The sequence below is a fragment of the Pleurodeles waltl genome, chromosome 4_2 (assembly GCF_031143425.1).
Source record: "Pleurodeles waltl isolate 20211129_DDA chromosome 4_2, aPleWal1.hap1.20221129, whole genome shotgun sequence".
In the NCBI taxonomy this organism is placed as follows: domain Eukaryota; kingdom Metazoa; phylum Chordata; class Amphibia; order Caudata; family Salamandridae; genus Pleurodeles; species Pleurodeles waltl.
Genome location: NC_090443.1, coordinates 1056200874 through 1056227436, shown reverse-complemented (window position 1 = coordinate 1056227436; position 26563 = coordinate 1056200874). Strand labels below are relative to the sequence as shown.

General features: G+C 47.8%; 1 protein-coding gene across 1 annotated transcript in view; it reads left to right on the top strand.

Moving 5' to 3' along the window:
- Window positions 1–26361, top strand: part of LOC138293741 (glutathione S-transferase P 1-like) — a 73303-nt gene extending 46942 nt beyond the window's left edge. The window contains exons 6-7 of the mRNA XM_069233079.1: window positions 22340–22441; window positions 26021–26361. Of these exons, the coding sequence (XP_069089180.1) occupies window positions 22340–22441; window positions 26021–26278 (360 nt within the window). The 3' untranslated portion in view covers window positions 26279–26361. The remainder of the gene's footprint in view (window positions 1–22339; window positions 22442–26020) is intronic.
- Window positions 26362–26563: the final 202 nt, after the last annotated feature.

The window sequence follows — 26563 nt, the reverse complement described above, 5'->3', positions numbered from 1 at the left end:
TGGTCAGGACCCCAGTGCTCATAGGTTTGTGGCCTATATGTATGTGTCACTGGGACCCTGTCACACAGGGCCCCAGTGCTCATAGGTGTGAATGTATATGTTCCCTGTGTGGTGCCTAACTGTCTCACTGAGGCTCTGCTAACCAGAACCTCAGTGGTTATGCTCTCTCATTACTTTCAAATTGTCACTAACAGGCTAGTGACCAATTTTACCAATTTACATTGGCTTACTGGAACACCCTTATAATTCCCTAGTATATGGTACTGAGGTACCCAGGGTATTGGGGTTCCAGGAGATCCCTATGGGCTGCAGCATTTCTTTTGCCACCCATAGGGAGCTCTGACAATTCTTACACAGGCCTGCCACTGCAGCCTGAGTGAAATAACGTCCACGTTATTTCACAGCCATTTTACACTGCACTTAAGTAACTTATAAGTCACCTATATGTCTAACCTTTACCTGGTAAAGGTTAGGTGCAAAGTTACTTAGTGTGAGGGCACCCTGGCACTAGCCAAGGTGCCCCCACATTGTTCAGAGCCAATTCCCTGAACTTTGTGAGTGCGGGGACACCATTACACGCATGCACTACATATAGGTCACTACCTATATGTAGCTTCACCATGGTAACTCCGAATATGGCCATGTAACATGTCTATGATCATGGAATTGCCCCCTCTATACCATCCTGGCATAGTTGGCACAATCCCATGATCCCAGTGGTCTGTAGCACAGACCCTGGTACTGCCAAACTGCCCTTCCTGGGGTTTCACTGCAGCTGCTGCTGCTGCCAACCCCTCAGACAGGCAGCTGCCCTTCTGGGGTCCAGCCAGGCCTGGCCCAGGATGGCAGAACAAAGAACTTCCTCTGAGAGAGGGTGTGACACCCTCTCCCTTTGGAAAATGGTGTGAAGGCAGGGGAGGAGTAGCCTCCCCCAGCCTCTGGAAATGCTTTGTTGGGCACAGAGGTGCCCAATTCTGCATAAGCCAGTCTACACCGGTTCAGGGACCCCTTAGCCCCTGCTCTGGCGCGAAACTGGACAAAGGAAAGGGGAGTGACCACTCCCCTGACCTGCACCTCCCCTGGGAGGTGTCCAGAGCTCCTCCAGTGTGCTCCAGACCTCTGCCATCTTGGAAACAGAGGTGCTGCTGGCACACTGGACTGCTCTGAGTGGCCAGTGCCACCAGGTGACGTCAGAGACTCCTGCTGATAGGCTCCTTCAGGTGTTAGTAGCCTTTCCTCTCTCCTAGGTAGCCAAACCCTCTTTTCTGGCTATTTAGGGTCTCTGTCTCTGGGGAAACTTTAGATAACGAATGCATGAGCTCAGCCGAGTTCCTCTGCATCTCCCTCTTCACCTTCTGATAAGGAATCGACCGCTGACCGCGCTGGAAGCCTGCAAACCTGCAACATAGTAGCAAAGACGACTACTGCAACTCTGTAACGCTGATCCTGCCGCCTTCTCGACTGTTTTCCTGCTTGTGCATGCTGTGGGGGTAGTCTGCCTCCTCTCTGCACCAGAAGCTCCGAAGAAATCTCCCGTGGGTCGACGGAATCTTCCCCCTGCAACCGCAGGCACCAAAAAGCTGCATTACCGGTCCCTTGGGTCTCCTCTCAGCACGACGAGCGAGGTCCCTCGAATCCAGCGACACCGTCCAAGTGACCCCCACAGTCCAGTGACTCTTCAGCCCAAGTTTGGTGGAGGTAAGTCCTTGCCTCACCTCGCTGGGCTGCATTGCTGGGAACCGCGACTTTGCAAGCTACTCCGGCCCCTGTGCACTTCCGGCGGAAATCCTTCGTGCACAGCCAAGCCTGGGTCCACGGCACTCTAACCTGCATTGCACGACTTTCTAAGTTGGTCTCCGGCGACGTGGGACTCCTTTGTGCAACTTCGGCGAGCACCGTTTCACGCATCCTCCTAGTGCCTGTTTCTGGCACTTCTCCGGGTGCTACCTGCTTCAGTGAGTGCTCTTTGTCTTGCTCGACGTCCCCTCTCTCTGCAGGTCCAATTTGCGACCTCCTGGTCCCTCCTGGGCCCCAGCAGCGTCCAAAAACGCCAAACGCACGATTTGCGTGTAGCAAGGCTTGTTGGCGTCCATCCGGCGGGAAAACACTTCTGCACGACTCTCCAAGGCGTGGGGGATCCATTCTCCAAAGGGAAAGTCTCTAGCCCTTGTCGTTCCTGCAGTATTCACAGTTCTTCAGCCTAGTAAGAGCTTCTTTGCACCAACCGCTGGCATTTCTTGGGCATCTGCCCATCTCCGAGTTGCTTGTGACTTTTGGACTTGGTCCCCTTGTTCCACAGGTACCCTCAGTCAGGAATCCATCGTTGTTGCATTGCTGATTTGTGTTTTCCTTGCATTTTCCCTCTAACACGACTATTTTGTCCTTAGGGTAACTTTAGTGCACTTTGCACTCACTTTTCAGGGTCTTGGGGAGGGTTATTTTTCTAACTCTCACTGTTTTCTAATAGTCCCAGCGACCCTCTACAAGGTCACATAGGTTTGGGGTCCATTCGTGGTTCGCATTCCACTTCTGGAGTATATGGTTTGTGTTGCCCCTATCCCTATGTTTCCCCATTGCATCCTATTGTAACTATACATTGTTTGCACTGTTTTCTAAGACTATACTGCATATTTTTACTATTGTGTATATATATCTTGTGTATATTTCCTATCCTCTCACTGAGGGTACACTCTAAGATACTTTGGCATATTGTCATAAAAATAAAGTACCTTTAATTTTAGTATAACTGTGTATTGTGTTTTCTTATGATATTGTGCATATGACACTAAGTGGTACTGTAGTAGCTTCACACGTCTCCTAGTTCAGCCTAAGCTGCTCTGCTAAGCTACCATTATCTATCAGCCTAAGCTGCTAGACACCCTATACACTAATAAGGGATAACTGGGCCTGGTGCAAGGTGCAAGTACCCCTTGGTACTCACTACAAGCCAGTCCAGCCTCCTACATTGGTTGTGCAGTGGTGGGATAAGTGCTTGAGACTACTTACCACTCTTGTCATTGTACTTTTCATAAGAGAAAAATATACAAAACAAGGTCAGTGTATATACACATAGCCAAAAAGTTTTGCATTTCCTCTTTTCACTCTTTTCTAAGTGCTGAAAAGTACTCCTAAACTTTCAAAAAGTTCTTAAAAGTTTAAAAAGTTTTTTTCTGTCTTTCCAAAAAGTTCTGAAAACTTTTTTCTCTTTTTCTATCACTTTAACTCTCTCTAAAAAATGTCTGGTACAGGCCAAAATGTTGAACTGTCCAAAATTGCATATGATCACCTTAGCTGGAAAGGAGCAAGGAGTCTCTGCATAGAGAGAGGTTTGAGTATAGGGAAGAATCCTTCCTTAGAACTGTTAATTAATATGCTTAGAGTACAGGATAAGGCCATAAGTGCCAAATCTGGTGAAAAAGTAGCTAATGGTTCTCAATCTGATCCAGGGACTCCCCCAGGAAAAGGTTCAGGAAAGAAACTTCTCAGCCTGCCCATTACTAGACAGTCTAGCATAGTTGGTACAGAGGTTGAATCACACCATACTGATGGTGTGCTCTCACATTATACTGGTAGCCAAGCTGTTAGGGTGCCCTCTGTAAGGGACAGGTCTCCTTCTGTTCATTCCCATCATACCTCTGTATCTAGAAATGTCCCTCCCACCCACCCTGATGACAGATTGTTAGAAAGGGAGCTCAATAGATTGAGAGTGGAACAAACCAGACTGAAGCTCAAGAAGCAACAGCTGGATTTGGATAGACAGTCTTTAGAATTAGAGAAGGAAAGACAGAAGTTGGGTTTAGATACCCATGGTGGCAGCAGCAGTATTCCCCATAGTCATCCTGCAAAAGAGCATGATTCCAGGAATCTGCACAAGATAGTTCCCCCTTATAAGGAGGGGGATGACATTAACAAGTGGTTTGCTGCACTTGAGAGGGCCTGTGCTGTACAGGATGTCCCTCAAAAGCAGTGGGCTGCTATCCTATGGCTATCATTTAGTGGAAAAGGTAGGGATAGGCTCCTTACTGTGAAAGAAAATGATGCTAATAATTTCCAAGTTCTTAAGAATGCACTCCTGGATGGTTATGGCTTAACCACTGAACAGTACAGGATAAAGTTCAGAGAGACCAAAAAGGAGTCTTCACAAGACTGGGTTGATTTTATTGACCATTCAGTGAAGGCCTTGGAGGGGTGGTTACATGGCAGTAAAGTTACTGATTATGAAAGCCTGTATAACACAATCCTGAGAGAGCATATACTTAATAATTGTGTGTCTGATTTGTTGCACCAGTACCTGGTAGACTCTGATCTGACCTCTCCCCAAGAATTGGGAAAGAAGGCAGACAAATGGGTCAGAACAAGGGTGAACAGAAAAGTTCATACAGGGGGTGACAAAGATGGCAATAAGAAGAAAGATGGTGAAAAATCTCAAGATAAGCATGGGGATAAGGGTAAAACCAAAGATCCCACTTCAAATCTTAAACACTCTTCAGAGGGTGGGGATAAAACAAATTATTCCTCTTCTTCCCAACCTGCACACATTAAAAAGCCTTGGTGCTTTGTGTGTAAAAATAGAGGCCATAGGCCAGGGAATAAGTCCTGTCCAGGTAAACCCCCTGAGCCTACCACCACTAATACATCAAGCTCTAGTGCCCCTAGCAGTAGTGGTACTAGTGGTGGGACTGCTGGCAACAGTCAAGCAAAGGGTGTAGTTGGGTTCACTTATGGGTCCATAGTGGAAACTGATGTCATCAGTCCCAAGACAGTTTCTGTCACACCTAGTGGCATTGGCCTTGCCACACTGGCTGCTTGTCCCCTTACAATGGATAAGTACAGGCAGACAGTTTTAATAAATGGTGTTGAGGCCTTGGCCTACAGGGACACAGGTGGCAGTTTCACTTTGGTGACTGAAAACCTAGTGCACCCTGATCAACACATCATTGGACAACAGTATAAGATTATTGATGTCCATAACTCCACTAAGTTTCTTCCCTTAGCTATAATTCAGTTTAGTTGGGGTGGAGTTACTGGCCCTAAGCAGGTGGTGGTATCACCTAGCTTACCTGTAGACTGTCTCTTAGGTAATGACCTAGAGGCCTCAGGTTGGGCTGATGTAGAGTTTTATGCCCATGAGGCCATGCTGGGCATCCCTGAGGAATTGTTCCCTCTCATTTCAAGTGAAATGAAAAAGCAAAGGAGAGAAGGCCTGAAAACTCAGGATCCCTCTCCATCAACAGGTAAAAAGGGTATCACAGTATCCCCTAACCACCCTACCATTCAGGATACTATTCCTGTGGTGGGAGAAACCTCTCCTGGGGTGGCACCTGTTCCAAGGGAATCATCAGCTGGCAAAGCTGGACTCCCTGAGGTGGAAGTACCTCTCTGTGGGATAACTAACATTGGTGAGAAAAACAGCACCATTTTAGTTAACATGGAGCATCCCTCCAACCCTCCCAGAGAAACTTTAGTGCAGAAACCCTGCACTACCTCACAACACTTAGGACAGCATCCCTGCCCTAGTGTGGAGCTCATAGGACAGCATCCCTGCCCTGCTCCAACTCAAGAGAAACAACATCCCTGTTCTCTCTTCCAGCCAGATGGACAAAGTTTTTGCCCAGCTATGGCTTTTCTGAGACAGCATCCCTGTCTGGCATTTCCATCACTACAAATAGGTTCAGTGGACAATTCCCACTGCTCTAAACTAAAACTTACTGATAGAAACTCTGAAAATACATCTTCACATTGTTGCTTAGCTAAAAAACTTCAAACAGGGTGGTTTACATCCCCACAGGGAAGTAACCTTATAGTGGATGATAAAGGGAGTAACCAGTCTATTGCAGAGCTACTCTCTACTTATCACCACTTAGACAATAAAGTCTCAACTGGCCAAGGTTAGCCTTATTGTCCTTCGTTTCGGGGGGGGTTGTGTGAGAAGGTAGCCTCTTTCTAGCCTTGTTACCCCCACTTTTGGCCTGTTTGTGAGTGTATGTCAGGGTGTTTGTCACTGTTTTCACTGTCTCACTGAGATCCTGATAGCCAGGCCTCAGTGCTCATAGTGAAAACACTATGTTTTCAGTATGTTTGTTATGTGTCACTGGGATCCTGCTGGTCAGGACCCCAGTGCTCATAGGTTTGTGGCCTATATGTATGTGTCACTGGGACCCTGTCACACAGGGCCCCAGTGCTCATAGGTGTGCATGTATATGTTCCCTGTGTGGTGCCTAACTGTCTCACTGAGGCTCTGCTAACCAGAACCTCGGTGGTTATGCTCTCTCATTACTTTCAAATTGTCACTAACAGGCTAGTGACCAATTTTACCAATTTACATTGGCTTACTGGAACACCCTTATAATTCCCTAGTATATGGTACTGAGGTACCCAGGGTATTCGGGTTCCAGGAGATCCCTATGGGCTGCAGCATTTCTTTTGCCACCCATAGGGAGCTCTGACAATTCTTACACAGGCCTGCCACTGCAGCCTGAGTGAAATAACGTCCACGTTATTTCACAGCCATTTTACACTGCACTTAAGTAACTTATAAGTCACCTATATGTCTAACCTTTACCTGGTAAAGGTTAGGTGCAAAGTTACTTAGTGTGAGGGCACCCTGGCACTAGCCAAGGTGCCCCCACATTGTTCAGAGCCAATTCCCTGAACTTTGTGAGTGCGGGGACACCATTACACGCGTGCACTACATATAGGTCACTACCTATATGTAGCTTCACCATGGTAACTCCGAATATGGCCATGTAACATGTCTATGATCATGGAATTGCCCCCTCTATACCATCCTGGCATAGTTGGCACAATCCCATGATCCCAGTGGTCTGTAGCACAGACCCTGGTACTGCCAAACTGCCCTTCCTGGGGTTTCACTGCAGCTGCTGCTGCTGCCAACCCCTCAGACAGGCAGCTGCCCTCCTGGGGTCCAGCCAGGCCTGGCCCAGGATGGCAGAACAAAGAACTTCCTCTGAGAGAGGGTGTGACACCCTCTCCCTTTGGAAAATGGTGTGAAGGCAGGGGAGGAGTAGCCTCCCCCAGCCTCTGGAAATGCTTTGTTGGGCACAGAGGTGCCCAATTCTGCATAAGCCAGTCTACACCGGTTCAGGGACCCCTTAGCCCCTGCTCTGGCGCGAAACTGGACAAAGGAAAGGGGAGTGACCACTCCCCTGACCTGCACCTCCCCTGGGAGGTGTCCATAGCTCCTCCAGTGTGCTCCAGACCTCTGCCATCTTGGAAACAGAGGTGCTGCTGGCACACTGGACTGCTCTGAGTGGCCAGTGCCACCAGGTGACGTCAGAAACTCCTGCTGATAGGCTCCTTCAGGTGTTAGTAGCCTTTCCTCTCTCCTAGGTAGCCAAACCCTCTTTTCTGGCTATTTAGGGTCTCTGTCTCTGGGGAAACTTTAGATAACGAATGCATGAGCTCACCCGAGTTCCTCTGCATCTCCCTCTTCACCTTCTGATAAGGAATCGACCGCTGACCGCGCTGGAAGCCTGCAAACCTGCAACATAGTAGCAAAGACGACTACTGCAACTCTGTAACGCTGATCCTGCCGCCTTCTCGACTGTTTTCCTGCTTGTGCATGCTGTGGGGGTAGTCTGCCTCCTCTCTGCACCAGAAGCTCCGAAGAAATCTCCCGTGGGTTGACGGAATCTTCCCCCTGCAACCGCAGGCACCAAAAAGCTGCATTACCGGTCCCTTGGGTCTCCTCTCAGCAAGACGAGCGAGGTCCCTCGAATCCAGCGACACCGTCCAAGTGACCCCCACAGTCCAGTGACTCTTCAGCCCAAGTTTGGTGGAGGTAAGTCCTTGCCTCACCTCGCTGGGCTGCATTGCTGGGAACCGCGACTTTGCAAGCTACTCCGGCCCCTGTGCACTTCCGGCGGAAATCCTTCGTGCACAGCCAAGCCTGGGTCCACGGCACTCTAACCTGCATTGCACGACTTTCTAAGTTGGTCTCCGGCGACGTGGGACTCCTTTGTGCAACTTCGGCGAGCACCGTTTCACGCATCCTCGTAGTGCCTGTTTCTGGCACTTCTCCGGGTGCTACCTGCTTCAGTGAGGGCTCTTTGTCTTGCTCGACGTCCCCTCTCTCTGCAGGTCCAATTTGCGACCTCCTGGTCCCTCCTGGGCCCCAGCAGCGTCCAAAAACGCCAAACGCACGATTTGCGTGTAGCAAGGCTTGTTGGCGTCCATCCGGCGGGAAAACACTTCTGCACGACTCTCCAAGGCGTGGGGGATCCATTCTCCAAAGGGAAAGTCTCTAGCCCTTGTCGTTCCTGCAGTATTCACAGTTCTTCAGCCTAGTAAGAGCTTCTTTGCACCAACCGCTGGCATTTCTTGGGCATCTGCCCATCTCCGAGTTGCTTGTGACTTTTGGACTTGGTCCCCTTGTTCCACAGGTACCCTCAGTCAGGAATCCATCGTTGTTGCATTGCTGATTTGTGTTTTCCTTGCATTTTCCCTCTAACACGACTATTTTGTCCTTAGGGTAACTTTAGTGCACTTTGCACTCACTTTTCAGGGTCTTGGGGAGGGTTATTTTTCTAACTCTCACTGTTTTCTAATAGTCCCAGCGACCCTCTACAAGGTCACATAGGTTTGGGGTCCATTCGTGGTTCGCATTCCACTTCTGGAGTATATGGTTTGTGTTGCCCCTATCCCTATGTTTCCCCATTGCATCCTATTGTAACTATACATTGTTTGCACTGTTTTCTAAGACTATACTGCATATTTTTACTATTGTGTATATATATCTTGTGTATATTTCCTATCCTCTCACTGAGGGTACACTCTAAGATACTTTGGCATATTGTCATAAAAATAAAGTACCTTTAATTTTAGTATAACTGTGTATTGTGTTTTCTTATGATATTGTGCATATGACACTAAGTGGTACTGTAGTAGCTTCACACGTCTCCTAGTTCAGCCTAAGCTGCTCTGCTAAGCTACCATTATCTATCAGCCTAAGCTGCTAGACACCCTATACACTAATAAGGGATAACTGGGCCTGGTGCAAGGTGCAAGTACCCCTTGGTACTCACTACAAGCCAGTCCAGCCTTCTACATGTGGTTCTTGCGGAATCCAGACTGGGAGGCGTTGAGTGCGTTGTTTTCCTCTAGGAAGTGAGACAGGCAGGCGTTCACTATCTTCTCAGCGACCTTGGCGGGGAAGGGGAGAAGAGAAATGGGGCGGTAGTTCATGAGGTCTTCCGGGTCTGCTTTGGGTTTTTTGAGGAGTGCGGTTACTTCGGCGTGCTTCCAGGCGTCTGGGAAGGTGGTGTCGTCGAAGGAGCTGTTGATTACGGCGCGAAGCTGGGGAGCGATGATTGGGCTGGCCTTGTTGAAGATGTGATGGGGGCAGGGGTCTGTCGGGGAGTCTGAGTGGACGGAGTTCATGTTATTTCAGTTTCTTCGTCGTCGGTAGAGGCCCAGGTGTGTAGTACGTTGGAGTGGGGGGGTGTGGTGTTGTTGGTTGTGTCAGTGGTGGTGTTGGTCGGTGCAGATGGTGTGAAGCTGTTGTATATGTCTAAGATTTTGAGGTGAAAGTGGTTGGAGAGGGAATTGCAAAGGTTTTGTCTGTGAGTGGGGTCGCTGCTGCAGGATTTAGGTTTGGTGAGCTCTTTGATGATGGTAAAGAGTTCTTTGCTGTTATGTGAGTTACTATCTATGTGTTCTTTGTAGTAAGCTCTTTTGGTGGTCCGGATGAGTTGGTGGTGTTTGCGTATGGTGGTTTTGAGGGTGGAGAAGTTGATCTTGGAGGGTTCTTGGTGCCAAGCTTTCTCGGTTTTGCAGCATTCACGCTTGGAGGCTTGGATTTCAGTGGTGAACCAGGGGACGGTCTTGATGTTGCGGGTGGTGTTGTTGCTTTTCAGAGGGGTGAGGGAGTCTGCGCAGGTTGTAAGCCATTGTGTGAAGTTGGGGGCAGCGATGTTGGGGTCGTTGGTGGGGGGGAGTGGCTTGTGCGAGCTTGGTGTTCAGGTGTTCTGTGGGGATCTTGTCCCACATAGGGCAGGGTGTGGAGTGTTGTCGGTAGTGGGTGAGGGGTTTCGTGAAGGAGAAGTGGGCGCAGTGGTGGTTGGTCCAGTGGAGTTCGGTGGTGTGTGTGAATGTTATGTGGTTGCTGGAGGTGAAAATTGCGTCCAGCGTGTGTCCTGCTGAGTAAGTGGGGGAGGTGACCAGTTGTTTGAGTCCTAGGTTCGTGAGGTTGTCTAGCAGGGCTGTGGAGTTGTGGTCATGGGTGTTTTCCAGGTGAAAGTTGATGTCACCGAGGAGGATATAGTCTGTGGAGCTGAGGGCGTGGGGGCTGATGGTGTCAGTGATGGCATCACAGAAAGGGGGGTGAGGTCCTGGTGGTCTGTAAATGAGGGTTCCTCTGAGGGTGGTGTTGCCGTTTATGTGAATTAAGAAGTGTAGGTGTTCTGCACTGTCTAGGGTGTCCTTGGTGTTGGTGGTGATCTTGATGGTGCTTTTATGTATGATGGCGAGCAAGCATTTTTCTGTTGAAAAATTGAGGGAAGATAAATTAATGTTAGAAAAGTACACTTATTAATTAACATCAAATATTACAAATTTTAAAAGTCTGTGTTTATACAATGCTACTTTTCTTCTCATATTATTATACCCATTATTATATTCCTTGCACATATACTCAGTTACTGTGTATTTACATATCTATCTATTACTCTAGTCATACTGTACTAGAGAAAAAAGAAATACAAATAAATAAAATTAAAGACATTTCTACAAATAAATAATTAAATAAAATTTGTTTTTAAAAAAGTACTCTCTTGTAAGCTTTACTCTGTCTCCCCATCACCCTTTGTCTCTATCATTCTATCCTCCATCCCCACTCTGACTCATCCCAAACCCATTCTACTACTTTGATCTCCAAAATAACCCTGCGTAAATTCTTCCCTCCTCTACCGCTCCTGGCTCACCCCCAAACCTCAATTTACTACTGTGATCTCCCAAACAACCCTACTAAATTCTCCCTCATTTATCTCACCTTTTACTCATCCAAAACCCCTCCTGCTTCTATGATCTCCCTCCTCCATCTCTCCGTTACTCATCCCAAGCCCCATCCTATAACTGTAAACTCCCAATTAACACTTCTGGATTCTTCCCTCCTCTATCCCTCCATTACTCCAGTCAATCCAATTAACAAACTCACATTCCCTCCGCTCAAATTAACTCATAATAATACTACTTATGTACTCATATTTCCCTATACTAATCCACCACTAATTCATCTTGGGTTCCGGAGTAGCGTGCTACTCGCCAAAAAGGGCTTTGACGCCTCGTTAAGGGTAGTAAGCGCTATATGAATACAATTAAAATCAGTAAGCCCCAACTACACTGTTAAAGTTCCATGATGACTGCATGATTAATATAACACTGCAATACAGATAAATCTACAGTTTGGGACCACCTATATTTTAATTAAGGTGCTGACATGATACGCCCATGGAAACTTCTCTTTGTCTTACATGAACAAATTTATTTTTTTAAGAGGTTAATACAGGCCACAAAACATACACCAATGCTGTGAACCTAAATTATTTCTACCACAAACTGTCATGTTTAATGGTTCCCCTAGCGCATACCTCAATGAGAAAATTAATGATAAATTATAGGAAGAGGCAAAAAAGACATTAAAAAAAACAATAGCCCGCTGCTGAGGGTATACCAGTTGTTAAAGGCCGTGAGCCCTAGTTATAGGCCAAGTCAGAGGCAAGGGCCTGGAACAAGGTAGAGGAACCTTCACAACCAGTATAGCCTGAGGCAGAAGGGCTATAAGGCTATAAAAACATTCCACCCACTGAGGGTATCCAGAATTAATGGGACCCATAGTTGTGTTATCTTTAGACGTGCAGAATTAATACAACTATTTCCAGGACAATTATACTACAAAAATTAAACCACACATAATTTTTGACAGACAGCCAGGGCAGACTTTGGCTGCCAAGACACAGTTAGTGGGTGTGAGAAGGAAACCTCTTTCTAGCATGGTTACCCCCATGTTTTGGCCTTTTTTTCAGTGTGTTTGACTGTTCGTCAGTATGCTTGACTGTGTCACTGGGACCCTGCTAACCAGGACCCCAGTGCTTATGCTCTCTCTTTTCCCAAATTTGTCACTACATACTGGTAACCCAGTATGTCATCCCAAATTGGCATACTGGTGCCCCCTTATAAGTCCCTAATATATGGTGCTTAAGTACCCAGGGCATTGGGGTTGCAGGGGATCACTATGGGCTGCAGCATTACTTTTGCCACCCATAGGGAGCCCCTGCAAAGGCTTCTGCAGGACTGCCATTGCAGACTGCTTGAAAAGGTGTATGCAGCCTTTCACAGCCATTATCACTGCACCAGATCACTTATAAGTTACCCCTATAGTAGGCCATTCAGCCCTGAGGGCAGGGCGCAGAGTATCTGTGTGTGAGGGCACCCCTTCACTAGCAGAGGTGCCCCCACGTCGTCCAGTACCATTTTTTCATACTTCGTGAGTGTGGGGACGCCATTTTACACGTGCACTGGACATAGGTCAATACCTATGTCCAGCTTCACAATTGTAACTCTGAATATGGCCATGTAAGGTGTCTAACAATAAATAATTGTACCCCAATAATGATTCTGGTATTGGATGCACAATTCCATGCACTCCTGGGGCTCGACAGTGGACCCCAGTACTGCCATACCACCCTTCTGAGGTTTACCAGGCAGCCCCAGCTGCTGCCACCTCACAGAGAGGTTTCTGCCCTCCTGTTGCTTGAGCAGTTGAGTCCCAGGAAGGCAGAACAAAGGATTTCTTTTGGGAACGGGGTATTACATCCTCTCCCTTCGGAAAGAGGTGTTACAGGCATGGGAGGGTTAGCCTCCCAGAGCCTCTGGAAATGCTTTGAAGGGCACAGATGGTGCCCTCTGTGCATAATTCAGTCTACACTAGTTCAGGGCCCTCCAGTCCCTGCTCTGGCGCGAAACTGGACAAAGGAAAGGGGAGTGACCACTCCCCTGTCCATCACCACCCCAGGGGTGGTGCTCAGAGCTCCTCCAGAGGGTACCTGGGTTCTGCCATCTTGTTTTCAGGATGGGCAGAGAACTCTAGGAGCATCTGAGTGGCCAGTCTTCTACTGACGGAACCGCAGCTGAACACTCCAGGAAATCTACAAACTGCAACAAAGAAGCAAAGACAACTTCTGCAACATTGTATCTTCAGCTCCTGCCAGCAACTGCAACTGTTCCCAGGTTGTGCATCCTCCAAGGACTGCCTGTCTTCCTCCTGCACCAGAAGAATCAAAGGAATCTCCCATGGAGTGACGGAGTCACTTCCCTGCTTCAGCAGGCACCCTTCTGCAGTGACGACCGGTGGCGTGGGACCCATCTCCTGACGACGAGCATGGATCCAGCAACACAGGTGGTAGCCTAAAGTGACCCTGACAGTCCAAAGGTCCAGCTGTCCAACTTTGTTGGAGGTAAGGGCTTACCTTCCCATGCAAGACAGTACCCCCCTGCACCGCGTGACTTGCAGTTGCCAAGGCTTGTGGGTGACCTTCCACAAAGTTATTCGTGCACAGCACAGTTAGACCCCCAGCACTCCATCCTGGGACGCACTGCTTCCTGAGTGGTTATCCGGCAGCATGGGATCCCTTTGTGTCATGCTGTGTGGGCCTCCATTTGCACCTTCTTTGTCCCCGTGCTGTGGGACTCCTGTGCACGTTGCCTGGTCCTCTGAGGGTCTCTGAGTTGCTGAGAGGCCCCTCTGTCTCGCCCTTCTGGGTAGAGGCCACCAGGTCCCTCCTGGTCCCGGGGTGCGCCATTTTCCACTAACTGCGAGCTCTGCGTGTGCCAAGGCTTGTTGGCAGAATCCAGCAATGCAAACCAGACTGCAATCATCCATCCGGTGTGGTACATCGTCTGCACCAACCAGGAAACTGCATCCACCTTCTTGGGTGCATAACTGACTTTGTCTTCTCACTGGTGGTTCCACTTTTGCACCTTCATCCGGGTTAGCAGGGGCGCCTGTTCTCCCTGGACTTCAGTGATTCTTGGACTTGGTCCCCTTCTTCCACAGGTCTTCAGGTCCAGGAATCCATCATTGGTGTCTTGCAGTCTCTTCTGGTTCTTGCATAATCTTCTATCACAACATCTTGTGTGTTCTAGGAAACTTACTGTGATTTACTCCTGTTTTCCTGGGCTCTGCGGTGGGTTCTATTACTTACCTTTGGTGTTTCCTTACACTCCAAGGGCCCCTCTACACACTACACTTTCCTAGGTGGGAAACCGACATTCGCATTCCACTATTTTAGTATATGGTTTGTGTTACCCCAGGCCCATTGCAACCTATTGTGATTTTCACTATTTACTTACCTGTTTTTGGACACTAGTGTATATAGTGTGTATATTACTTACCTCCTAAGGGAGTTTAGGGCCAGATTTATCATCATCCCGGTTTGCATTTCCTAAATAGCGATGTATGAAAATTGCGATTCGGTAATATCTATTTCTTAAAATTCGCAATTGCTATTACCGAATCGCAATTAGGGAATGGGACTCCATTCATCCCTATGGGCCCGTAGGACCATAGGTGAGAATGGTTTTGCATTACCCCAGGGTGCTGGGGGCCTAAGGCCCCCTTTGATGCACCCCAAAAAAATATTTGTGGACATGTAAATCACGCACATGCCCAAAGGGCATGTGTGTGCTACATGAAATTTAAAAAAATGCATTTGTAATGCATTTTTAAAAATTGCACATGCTTACCACCAAACTTGAGTTTGTGGTAATTGCATTTCCTAAATGCCAAATTCGCATTTAGGAAATGCATGATATATGTGAATAGGTAATCGCAAACAGGTATTCCCTATTTGCGATTACCTATTCCTAATCGGAGTCGCATTTTTAAGGAATCACTATTTTTGCGATTCCTTAAAATTGCACTGCGAATTCCTTTCATAAATCATGAAAGGCGATTTTGCATTCGCAAACGGTGGAATTTGGAATTCGCACCGTTTGCGAATGCCAAATCCTTTGATACATCTGGGCCATAGTCTCTAAGGTATTTTTGGCATTGTGTCACTAAAAATAAAGTACCTTTATTTTTGTAACACTAAGGGCCTCATTATGACCCTGGCGGGCGGCGGAGGCCGCCCGCCAGGATGCCGCCCTCCAAAATACCGCGCCGCGGTCAAAATACCGCGCCACGGTCAAAAGACCGCGGCGGGTATTACGAGTTTTCCCCTGGGCTGGCGGGCGGTTGCTGAAAAACCGCCCGCCAGCCCAGGGGAAAACGACCTTCCCACGAGGATGCCGGCTCGTAATCGAGCCGGCGGAGTGGGAAGGTGCGACGGGTGCAGTGGCACCCGTCGCGTATTTCAGTGTCTGCAAGGCAGACACTGAAATACTTTGCGGGGCCCTCTTACGGGGGCCCCTGCCGTGCCCATGCCATTGGCTTTCCCGCCATGAACAGGATGGCGGTAGGGGGGGTCAGAATCCTCATGGCTGCGGAGCGCGCTCCGCAGCCATGGAGGATTCAAACGAGCAGCGGAAAGTCAGCGGGAGACCGCTGACTTTCCGCTTCTGACCGCGGCTGAACCGCCGCGGTCAGAATGCTCGTTGGAGCACCGCCAGCCTGTTGGCGGTGCTCCCGTGGTCGGTGGCCCTGGCGGCCACCGGCCGCCAGGGTCAGAATGACCCTCTAAGTATTTTCTTTCATCTGTGTGAGCACTGTGTGACTAAACTGGTATTGCATGCGCTTTGCATGTCTCCTAGATAAGCCTTGGCTGCTTAGATACAGCTACCCCTAGACAGCCTGACTTCTAGACACTGACCACATTTCACTAATAAGGGATAACTGGACCTGGTATAAGGTGTAAGTACCTCTGGTACCCACTACAAACCAGGCCAGCCTCCTACAGTGGGTATTTATACAGAATATTGAGAAAACAAATATCGCGGGAAAAATTATTGTGTCATGAATATCGAGGACAAAAATATTGTGGAAGTAAGTAAACTTTTAATATACTTAACTCCACAAATATGTACCTGGATGATATATATATCTTCAAGGTAGATAAATGTGGAGTTACGAATGGTAAATCTATACTCGCTTATGTGCACTTAACTTCTCGATATTTTGTTCCTCGATATTTTGGGCACAATATTTTATCCACATGATATTTGTGTTTTTGATATTCTGTCAGTGATACAGTTAGTGTACCTGTGTCCACACTCCAGCCCGATATACATATTTGTAATTGTTGAAGTTTGTCACATTGGCTGCAAAACAAAGTAGGCTGAGGCCCTTATTTAGATCTCGGCGGATGACAGCTAGCCCGTCCGCCGAAATATAAATCCCGTAGGATATAACAAAATGTTTAGCAATTTTAGAAATCGCAAATAGCTATTACCAAAATTGCAACTGCATCTCAATTGCGACACCCTCGAACATAAGATTTGTGAATCACAATTAGCAATTCTGTATTTCGGATTTATAGTTTGGCGCATGGGCTATCCGAAATCTAAATCAGGACCTGAGTTACAGCAGTCAGTGCGCAGGCTGGCCCCCCGCCACCGTACATAACGATATAAGGTTAAAAAGTCCCTATCGCATTAAAATGAGTTGTGTGTGAGAGCCTTAGGGGCATATTTATACTCTGTGCCGGATTTGCGTTTTTTTTTACGCAAATCTGGCGCAAACTGAACTCCATATTTATATTTTGATGATAGATATGTCTAGTGCCAAAATATTGGAGTTAAAGTCATTTTTTGCCTGCGGAAAACTACCTTGCGCCAATGAGATGCAAGGTAGGTGTTCCCGGGCAAAAAATGACTCAAAGGGCCCTAGTGCCTTATTTATCCTCCCATGCAAAAATCATGCATGGGAGGAGGAGGGCCTTAAATAATGGCGCTAAGCCTTCTTAGCACCATTATTTAACGCCTGGGTCAGGGCAGGCGTTAGTGGACCTGTGGGCGTTTTTCTATGGTCAGAGACCTTGGAAAGAGCCCACAGGTGCCCTTCCCTGCCCCCAGGGACACCCCCACCCACCCGCACCCACACCTGGAGGACACCTAAGGATGGGGGGACCCATCCCAGGTAAGTCCAGGTAAGTTTTTTTATTTGTTTTGCAAAGTGCCAATGGGGGGGCCTAACTTGGGCCCCCCTACATGGCACTGTGCCCAATGGCCATGCCCAGGGGACTCCCCTGGGCATGGCCATTGGGCTGGCGGACATGACTTCTGTCTTTACTTAGACAGGAGTCATATCCATGGGGGTTGTGCATGGGAATAATGACGCTAATCATGTTAGAGTCATTTTTTTTTACTCTTACCTGACAAGCGCCATTCTTTCACGCACAACCTCCTGTTTACCCTACACCTCCCCCAACCGGTTAGAGTCAATAATTTTGACGCTAACTGGGCCTTACCGCCGGCTAGCGTCATAGCTTAAATATGACGCACGGCTGGCATCCAGGAATGGCTTTAATGTCTGCAGAAAAATCTAACTGCCGAAACTGAAATGTCTGAGAAGCAAGCAGACTCCATAAAATTCAAACTTTTGAAAGTTTCTTGTTATTGTCATTGTTGCCAAATGTCAACATGGGAATATTTTACATCTTCTGAATGCACAAAAGCACAAATAAGCCAAATTATCAACATCACAAATATCAAATGTATGATTTTCCAGTAGAAATGAAACTTCCTCAAGTGATCATGCTTGAAGGGACTGCACTGATATGTCATTTGTTTTTCATAAAAAGAGATCACTGGAGTGAATGAACTGCAGTGCTGTAGGTGTGTTTTTCCCCACAGATTCCAAAGTTGAATTGGCATGCAGAACACCTTGCGTTGTTACCAATTGGGCTTCTTCCAATATTTGCAGTGATAACTTGGGCGTGAAGATTGGAATCGGCCACCATCCTCTGGAACTAATTCTTCCAAAGGGAGGCAAAGGATGAAATGAGAATCAATGCCCCACTGCACTCTACACCTCACTTGTGATTTCCTCTGCAGAAGGGCTAAAGATTAAGGAGAAATTAAGCCTAAGGGCTAGATGTATGAATGGTTTGTGACTCACAAATAGCTTGCAAACGTATTTGCGACTGAAAAAGTGGTGCTTTGGCATGTACGAACGCCTTTCGTTAGCCAATATAACGATGCAACACTTTTGCGAAGAGGTATTTTTAGAGACCGGTATTTGCAAGTCACAAATACAGAATCGGTAATTGCGACCCGCAAACCTTATGTTCAAGGGTGTCACAATTTGGAATGTGATTCGCAATTTGGTAATAGCTATCTGCGATTTCTAAAATTGTGACGTGACTTGTTACTGACTCGCTATTTGTGGACTCACATTGTACGTACATACCGAATTGCCATTTCCTATTTGCCATTCGCATTGAATCACAATTTGGAAATTGCAAAGGTTTTTGTTTGTACATGTGGCCCTGGATCTCTTCTGCGCTAACTATGCATCCATCAATTCACCCATTTGCCTTTCTCGCTGTCCTTTGATCAGTGCTTTCATAAACTGGTTTATTGGTCCATCCATTTTTTGTTCCATGTGCACTTGAATGTCTGTGGTTGATTGTTATGTCTGGGACTGCTTGTGTGTTTGTATTATGTTATCCGTATGTCTTTTGTGTGTGCATTTAAATATGCTTGTGTCAGTCTTTAGGGCTCTATGCAAGTTTAGGACTGTTGATCAGTGAATGAGAAGTGGTGTGCATGGGCACCTGTACGTCTATTTGTACATGTTCATGGGAGACTGTGTTATGTTGGCCATTGCGCATGGATTCGCGTATGTCCATTGGTTTGTGTATACGCGTATCTGCATGTCGGCTGGCTTATTTTCTTGTACATGTGTGGCTGATGGTCTGTTTGTAATGGCATCTGTAAGCTTGTTGGTCTGTGTACATGGGTGCCATGTTTGTTTTTGACTGTGCTGCTGATGAATTGTGTGTGCGTGTCTGTTTGAGGTGTGTATGTGAACCTTTCTACGTTGCTACACACATGAATGTTTCTATGTGTTTTGTGTGTGTCCATCAGTGGTTGTAGTTAATTCTGTGCCTATAAATCTTTAGGTCTGAATACATGGGATAGACTGTTGGTCAGTGTATGAAGAGTATGTGTGGAGGGCAGTGTTGATGGCCTGAAAGTCTGTATGTCCAGGTACATAGGTACCTGCATGTATGTTCTCACAGTGTATGGGTACCAGTATGCTTGTTGGGCTTTCTACACAGATGTCTGTAGGTCTGTGTACTGTAGTGTCTGTGTGTCTACGGGTCTAATTGTATGATTACCTTATGCTTGTTGGTGTGTGTACACAGATTCCTGCATTTCTATTGATCTCTTTGGCTAGGTAGCTGTATGTTTGCTGCTCTGCATACATGGGAGAGTGTATGTATATGAGTTTCTCTGCGTTTGGCAACTGCACTGACCTCCTGGTCAGCATCTGCTGCCCTCCCCTGCTCCTCTGGCTGCTGCTGCCTCTGCCTTTGCTGGGACGACCTGAGAGTCTCCTGACTCTCAGTTTGAGGCCCTCCTCCACCCGCAGGCTCGTCCCCTCGCCTCATCCGTGATGGTCTAGTGGCCATCACAAGTAAGTATTTCTTTCTCTCTGTCGCTCTTTCACTCTTGCTTTTTCTGCCTTTTTCTCTAAATTCTCTCATGTCTCAGCAACTGCTGCATCATCTCCCCAAGGACACCCACTGACCTTTCCCCTGCAGGAACTGCAACTTCAGCGCAGGCCTCAACAAGCGAAGGTACTCTCCACACAGAGATACCAACAACCTCCACAACCCCATCAACTGCCTGCTCCTGAACATCCGCTCCCTCCACAAACACGCCACCGAACTCTGGGATTTGATCGACACCGCTCGACCAGACATCGCCTTCCTTACCAAGACCTGGACCAACCACACCTTGGGTCCAGACATTGCCATCGCCGTTCCCAACGGTTACAGCATCCTAAGGAGGGGCCGGCCCTCCCACCCGGTGGACTCGCCATCGTACACAAGTCCTCGCTACGTGTCATGGCCGTCCCAGAAGAACAGTGCACCACCATGGAACACCTTCACTTCCTGGTCCACTCCAACCACAACTCCTCCATCCCCGGCACCCTGGTGTACAGGCCCCCCCGCCCAGCCAGCTTTCATAGACAATGTCATCGACATCGCTACTGCCCAGGCCCTGGCGTCAGTCGACTAACTCCTCCTGGGCGACCTGAATTTCCACCTTGAGGACTGCACCGACCCAAACACCACCACTCTACTCGACAACCTTGCCACCCTCGGCCTCAGACAGCTGGTCTCCGCACCCACACACATCGCAGGACACACACTGGGCCCCATCTTCACCTCAAGCAACCGGATCACCATCGAGACCATCTCCACCCCAGACTGGACCGACCACCTCTGCATACACTTCACAATCACCGCACCCAGCAGCCGCACCCCCAGGACCCCTCACAGGAAATGGAACTAAATCACCAACGAGCAACTCACCTCATTGTGTGCCAAATCCCTCCCTCCTCCCTCTCATGACACCAACACAGCAGCGTGCAATCTCAATGCATGGATCTTGAATGCGCCGACACTCTAGCCCCTCTCCGTTTGACAAATGGCCAAACGCGTACCTATAAAAACCAGCTGGTTCACCACCGAACTCTAAGAATGAAAGCGTACCCGCAGACGTTTGAAGAAAAAATGGAGGAACCGCCAAACCAGCGAAGACCTTGCATCATTCAGAGCTGCAACTGCCGCCCACCGACGAAAAATCAAGAACGCAAGGAAGGACGCACTCTGGGAGCGCATCAACTCCTCCACACACAACACTAAGGAACTCTTCTCAGTCATCAAGAGTTCACAGAGCCCCCCCGAAGCCACCAGCATCCCACCCGTCACAGGACCTCTGTGACAAACTCACCTCCTTTTCCACCTCAAGATCCAGGACTTCTACGACAGATTCCTCCCCAAAAATCCTGCACATTGCAGCACTCATACTCCTCGACCTCTCAGCAGCATTCAACACAGTCTCCCACAGCACTCTGCGTACCAGACTCCACAACATAGGAATCCGTGGAAGAGCCCTGGAATGGATCCACTCCTTCCTCTCCGGGAGGATGCGGAGAGTCAGACTCCCACCCTACACTTCCAGACCCACAGGGGTCATCTGCGGAGTCCCCCAAGGATCCTCACTGTGTCCCACACTGTTCAGCGTATACATGGCCCCTCTTGCTGCCATCGCTAGAAACCATGGTGTGAACATTGTGTCATATGTCGGCGACACACAGCTCATCATTTCCCTGACTGAAGACCCGACCAAAAGGAATTTCCACTCAGGAATGGAAGCCGTCACCACTTGGATGAGAGAAAGCTGCCTCAAGCTCAACTCCGACAAGACTGAGCTCATCATCTTCAGAAATGCCACCTCAGCTTGGGACAACTCCTGGTGGCCCACATCCCTCAGCGCCCCACCTTCACCGACTGAGCATGCCCGCAACTTAGGAATCATCCTCGACTCCTCCTTATCAATGACATTCCAGGTAAACTCTGTTGCCTCCTCCTGCTGGCACACACTCCACAAACTTTGTAAGATCTTCAGATGGATCCCAGCAGACTCGCAGGACAGTCACCCACGCCTTAGTCACTAGCAAGCTAGACTACGGCAACGCCCTCTACGCCAGCACTTCAACTAGGAACATCAAAAAACTTCAACTCATCCAGAACACCGCCGCCAGACTCATTCTGGCCCTCCCTCACCGAGAACACATCTCCCAACACCTGATGGCCCTCCACTGGCTACCGATCGAGAATCGAATCACCTTCAAGCTTCTCACCCACACATACAAGGCCGTACACAACGCAGGACCAGCCTATCTGAACCATCGTGGAACCACTGTGTCTCCTTCAACACCCCGCCAGATCCCTCCGCTCCACCCAGATGGTCCTGGCCACCGTCCCTTGCATCTGCAAAACCACCGCTGGAGGACGATCTTTCACCTACACTGCAGCATAGAGCTTGAACAATCACCCCCTGCACCTCAGACAAAGCCCGTTGCTCACCATCTTCAGGAAGAACCTCAAGACGTGGCTCTTCAGATGAGGCCATTTCCCTCCCCCCAGTGCCTTGAGACCCACCCAGGTGAGTAGCTGCGATTTACAAATATTGATTGATTGATTGAGTAGTTCCTGGTGGTGCCTGTTAGACTGTGTGTGTTGGTGTCAGCAGATATACATATATTGTGTGAGCCACTATGCCTGTTTTGGGTATCTATGTGTGCATACACTATGTACGAAACAAACATATTGGATTTGTCAATGTTTGGTTTATTTCCATACAGGACACTGGCAAGGAGAAGTACATGGAAGATTTGCCCAATCAGCTGAGGGCTTTTGAACGTCTTCTCTCCCAGAACTCATCTGGATTCCTCGTTGGCAGCACGGTGAGAAACATGACGTCCCTCTGGTGGGGTGACACTGAACTGCAGGTAGAAGAGAGGTTGGGCTTTGGATAGCCACAGTGCTGGAGACTTCCGGTGCCTCGGACCATGGACTCTGTCCCTCATAATACGTTATGGTGACAGAGACGGTGTGGTCTGTTGACTCATCTCCCTCTCAGAGTACAGAGGTGACAGAGCCTGGCAGGTACAGAGGGGTAGATGGTCTGTGCAGTTGGTCCCTCACACTGCATAGAGATGACTGATTCATGCAGTGGCAGAGACAGACAGAGACAGAGTGGGCTTTGGTGCAACTGTACATCTGGGTGTTGGGAACATTAAACAGAAGAGTTCAGGGGAGGCTGCTGGAAGTGGATGGTAGCTTTGTTCATTAATGTTTTCCATCTCTCTCTGGTTCCATTGATGACTTCTTCTCTAGATAAAGCTCGTTGCCTTTCATCTCTTCCTTCCTTCTACTATCGATGGTCTATGCCATTTTCACTCCTCCTTGGCTGCATCTCTCTTCCCTTCTTCTTCACTCCCTTATCTCATGGGTGCCCTTGGTGTCCTCTTGGTCAGAAACTTCTTCTTTAGTTAACTTTGTTACTTCTCTCTCCTTTGTCCTCTTCTTCTGACAGGCTATGACAGATCACCTTTTCCTTTTCCCTCTTTCACACTCTTGTCTCTTGGCGATTCCTCCTTCTCCAGTGTCCTCTTCTTTTGACAGGTTGTGGGAAACTGGCAATTTGCTGCAGTATCCCCCCCCACACACACTTTTTGCCTGGTTTCTGGCTGCAACTTGGACTGGAGTGCACTGGGATCCTGCTAACCAGGCCCCCATTGCCAGTGTTATTTCCCTAAAATTGTAAAGATATTGATGCAATTGGCAACACCTTTAGCTGCCACTATAAGTCCCTAAAATGCAAACTCGACATGGCACACAGTCTGTGTTCTCTGTCCACTACACACTGTATGCAATATAGGTAAGTCACCCCTCTGGCAGGCCTTCCAGCCCTAAGGCAGGGTGCAGTATACTGTATGTGTGGGCTTAGATGCATGAGCAATGTGCCTCTACTGTGTCCATGCCAACCCTGGGAAATAGTGAGTGAACAGAGCAGCCATTTTAAATGCATGTGCTGATCACTGGTCAGTACGAGTTTCACAGTTACATGATGGCTACTCTGAACCCTGGGTTGTTTGGTATCAAACAACTCAGAATGATAAATCCAATCTGGTACCAGTATTGGATTTATAGCAAAATGTACCCAGGGGCAACCGTTGAGGTGACTCCTGCAAAGCTACCTAACACTGGCATTGTTGCTGGCTGGTCACAACCTGCCTGCCACCACGAGACAAGATTCTGGAACCATGGGGTGAGAGCTCCTGCTCCCTGGGTCCCAGAACAAAGCCTTTCCTCCCTCCTGCTGCATCTCCAAAAAGGCAACAAACTCTGCCTGCTGCAGTCAGGACTCAACAATTGCTGCTGAGGGGTTGTTCGGACATCGAACCGACTCTAAGATTCCCCAGAGGACCTCCACTCTTCTAAAAATCGCTGAAGATCTCCCTTCAGAGTGAAGGCATGACTCTTTTGCATCAAAGACTCAAAAGCCAGTGAAGTCCAGTTCACTGACTGGCTGCTGATCAAGGAACCAGACACCACAGGCAGAACAACTTTCACCTGGAACACCCGGGGACGAAGCCTGCAAGTGTGCCAAGTTTGGTGGCACTGCAACCTCCAGTGGCTGAACTGTGCAATAGCAAGTGGTACTGGACCCCAACGTCAGACACCCAGAAGGACAGTCCACTCCAGACTAAAAAAGGACCAGAAGGGAGCCCCAGTTGAGAGAGTTCAGAAAAACTGATTTTGGCTCACCTATTCGCTCTGTACCCGGCTGCCCTGTGCCCTGCACCGAAGATCCAGATGTGTTCTCAGTGTCCATCACACCCTGGTAACCTTGACACTCCAAGGGTACCCACGGACTCTCCTTGAAGTCCACCTGTGCAGTGCTTTTCCAAGTGGTACCCTGCAGTGGCCTTGAACCAGCTCAAAAGACTTTCTGCACCTGCTCCCTCCAAAACCGGGAGCAGCCTGAACTTTGCCAGCTGGTACACAGGGTCCACCGATGACCTCAACCTACAACCAAGAGGAAACATTGGTAAACACTGATTTTGTATGCATTGTTAAAGTATTTCTCGATTGATTAATATGGTGACTAATTATGCATAGATCTGAGACATTTCTGAACTTTGAAAATTCATAACTTAAAAATGGACTTACCCGATTTTGATGATCTTGGTCTTAAAAAGTTTATAAAAATCTGAAACATTTTTGGAAATTGATCTTTAGTTATTTTTTTGAGTGTGTGTTTTCATTTATTGATACTGTGAGTACAACAAGTGCTTTGCACTTCTCCAAGATTAGCCTAACTGCTCTACAAAGCTACCATAAAAATTAGAGCATTAGGTGGTCTAGGTTTTACCTCTGTAAACCAACATGTGGTTGCCTGGACCCTCTGCACAATGTATAACTTTTGAACACTACTTAGCGGGCCAGCCACCTACACAGGTCTCCTTTCATTTTCTCTTGTTACTCTTGTCTCGTTGTGATTCTTTCTTCTCCAGTGTACTCTTCTTCTGAAATGGCTTCTTTTCTTTCCTCCTGTTACTCCGTCTTGTTCTTTGGTGATTCCCTCATCTCATAGGTGTCCACTTCTTCTTCTGACAGGTCCCTTTGCTGATTCCTTCATTTCTATGGTGTCTTCTCCACCTTTTCCGTCGTGTGCTTCCTTTAATTTTCTGTCTTATAGAGATAATTCTTTTGTCTCTTTGTCTTCTCCTCTAGAAAGTTCCTCCCCAAATGAACAAAGTAATCAAGGATGACGTTGGTTTAAGTTTGACAGCTGCAAAAAATCCCTGGCTTTTAGAACAGGGACTCCTATAGAGTATTTGTCAGAGATTTACAAATTAAGCAATTGATTACAGCAATGCCTTGTGTGGTCAATTGTTGAATTTTCTGAGAGCATGATCGCAGTATTTACAAACATATGCATGATCTGCAGACTTCAAAACGTTGGTCTGCTCTCCTATCTTACAGTCCAAACACTGACTCCTGGTACAGGGCAGGATTGCTTGAACAATTTTGAACTGGTTTATCAGTGTCTTGCCAGTCTGGCTTCCTGGTACCTCAGACGAAACATCAATATGATCTTGTGCTTCTGACACTCCCTTGAAGAACATCCAAAACATACCGAAACCAAAGATTCACAGTGCTCGGACCTAGAGTATGGTTACTCTCTTCTCATTAGAAAGGAACATTCACTACTGTCCATTCATCTGACCTGCAAGACCTGGCTTTTCTAATAATCTACTTCCACCTTCTATTAGCCCACAGTGGTGGCTTCTCCAATGCTTGTTTTGACGGTAGGACTAACAAATAAATAGAGCTCCTCTTCTCACTCTGGTCACACAACAGATTCCTTTCTCTCTTCTCTAACTTCTCTGGAGAAATCTTGTTTGACAAACCCCTTTGCTTTCTATTTTCCTTTGAGCGATCCCTTCATCACTTGGATCTTTTCCTTTGGACAGGTCTCCTTTGCTGATTACAACCTCCTGGACCTTCTCCATAACCACCTGGTCTATGTCCCCGACTGTCTCAACAGCTTCCCCCATCTGAAAGCATTCAAGGAAAAGATGGAATGCCGTCCCAAACTCAAGGCCTACCTGCAGTCGAACGATCACAAGAACCGCATTTTCCTCCCCCCATTAAGCCGGCACTTCGGCCAACATCCATGTGCCACCTGCAACCTCATCAGACCTCACTTCCACCTCAGCAGGAAGCTGTGACCAACTGTTTCATGCAGTGGAAGGATTTGTGCAGCTTCTGTGTTCATGGGAGGATGCTGAAAATAAAAAGCTTTGTCGTCAAAGTGTCTTGTCTGCTCATGTGAAAGAGTGCTTTTAATTGTATCAGTATTTATTTAAATCAGAGCACTTTGAAAAGAAACAATGCACTTTGTACACGGGTTTTGGGCTAAGTTTACCTTTGTGAATGGGGCCCTTAGACTTTAACTCTAAACTTAGACTTAAGTTCTAAATTTAGACTGTTGGTCTAACTTTACCTTTGTGAAC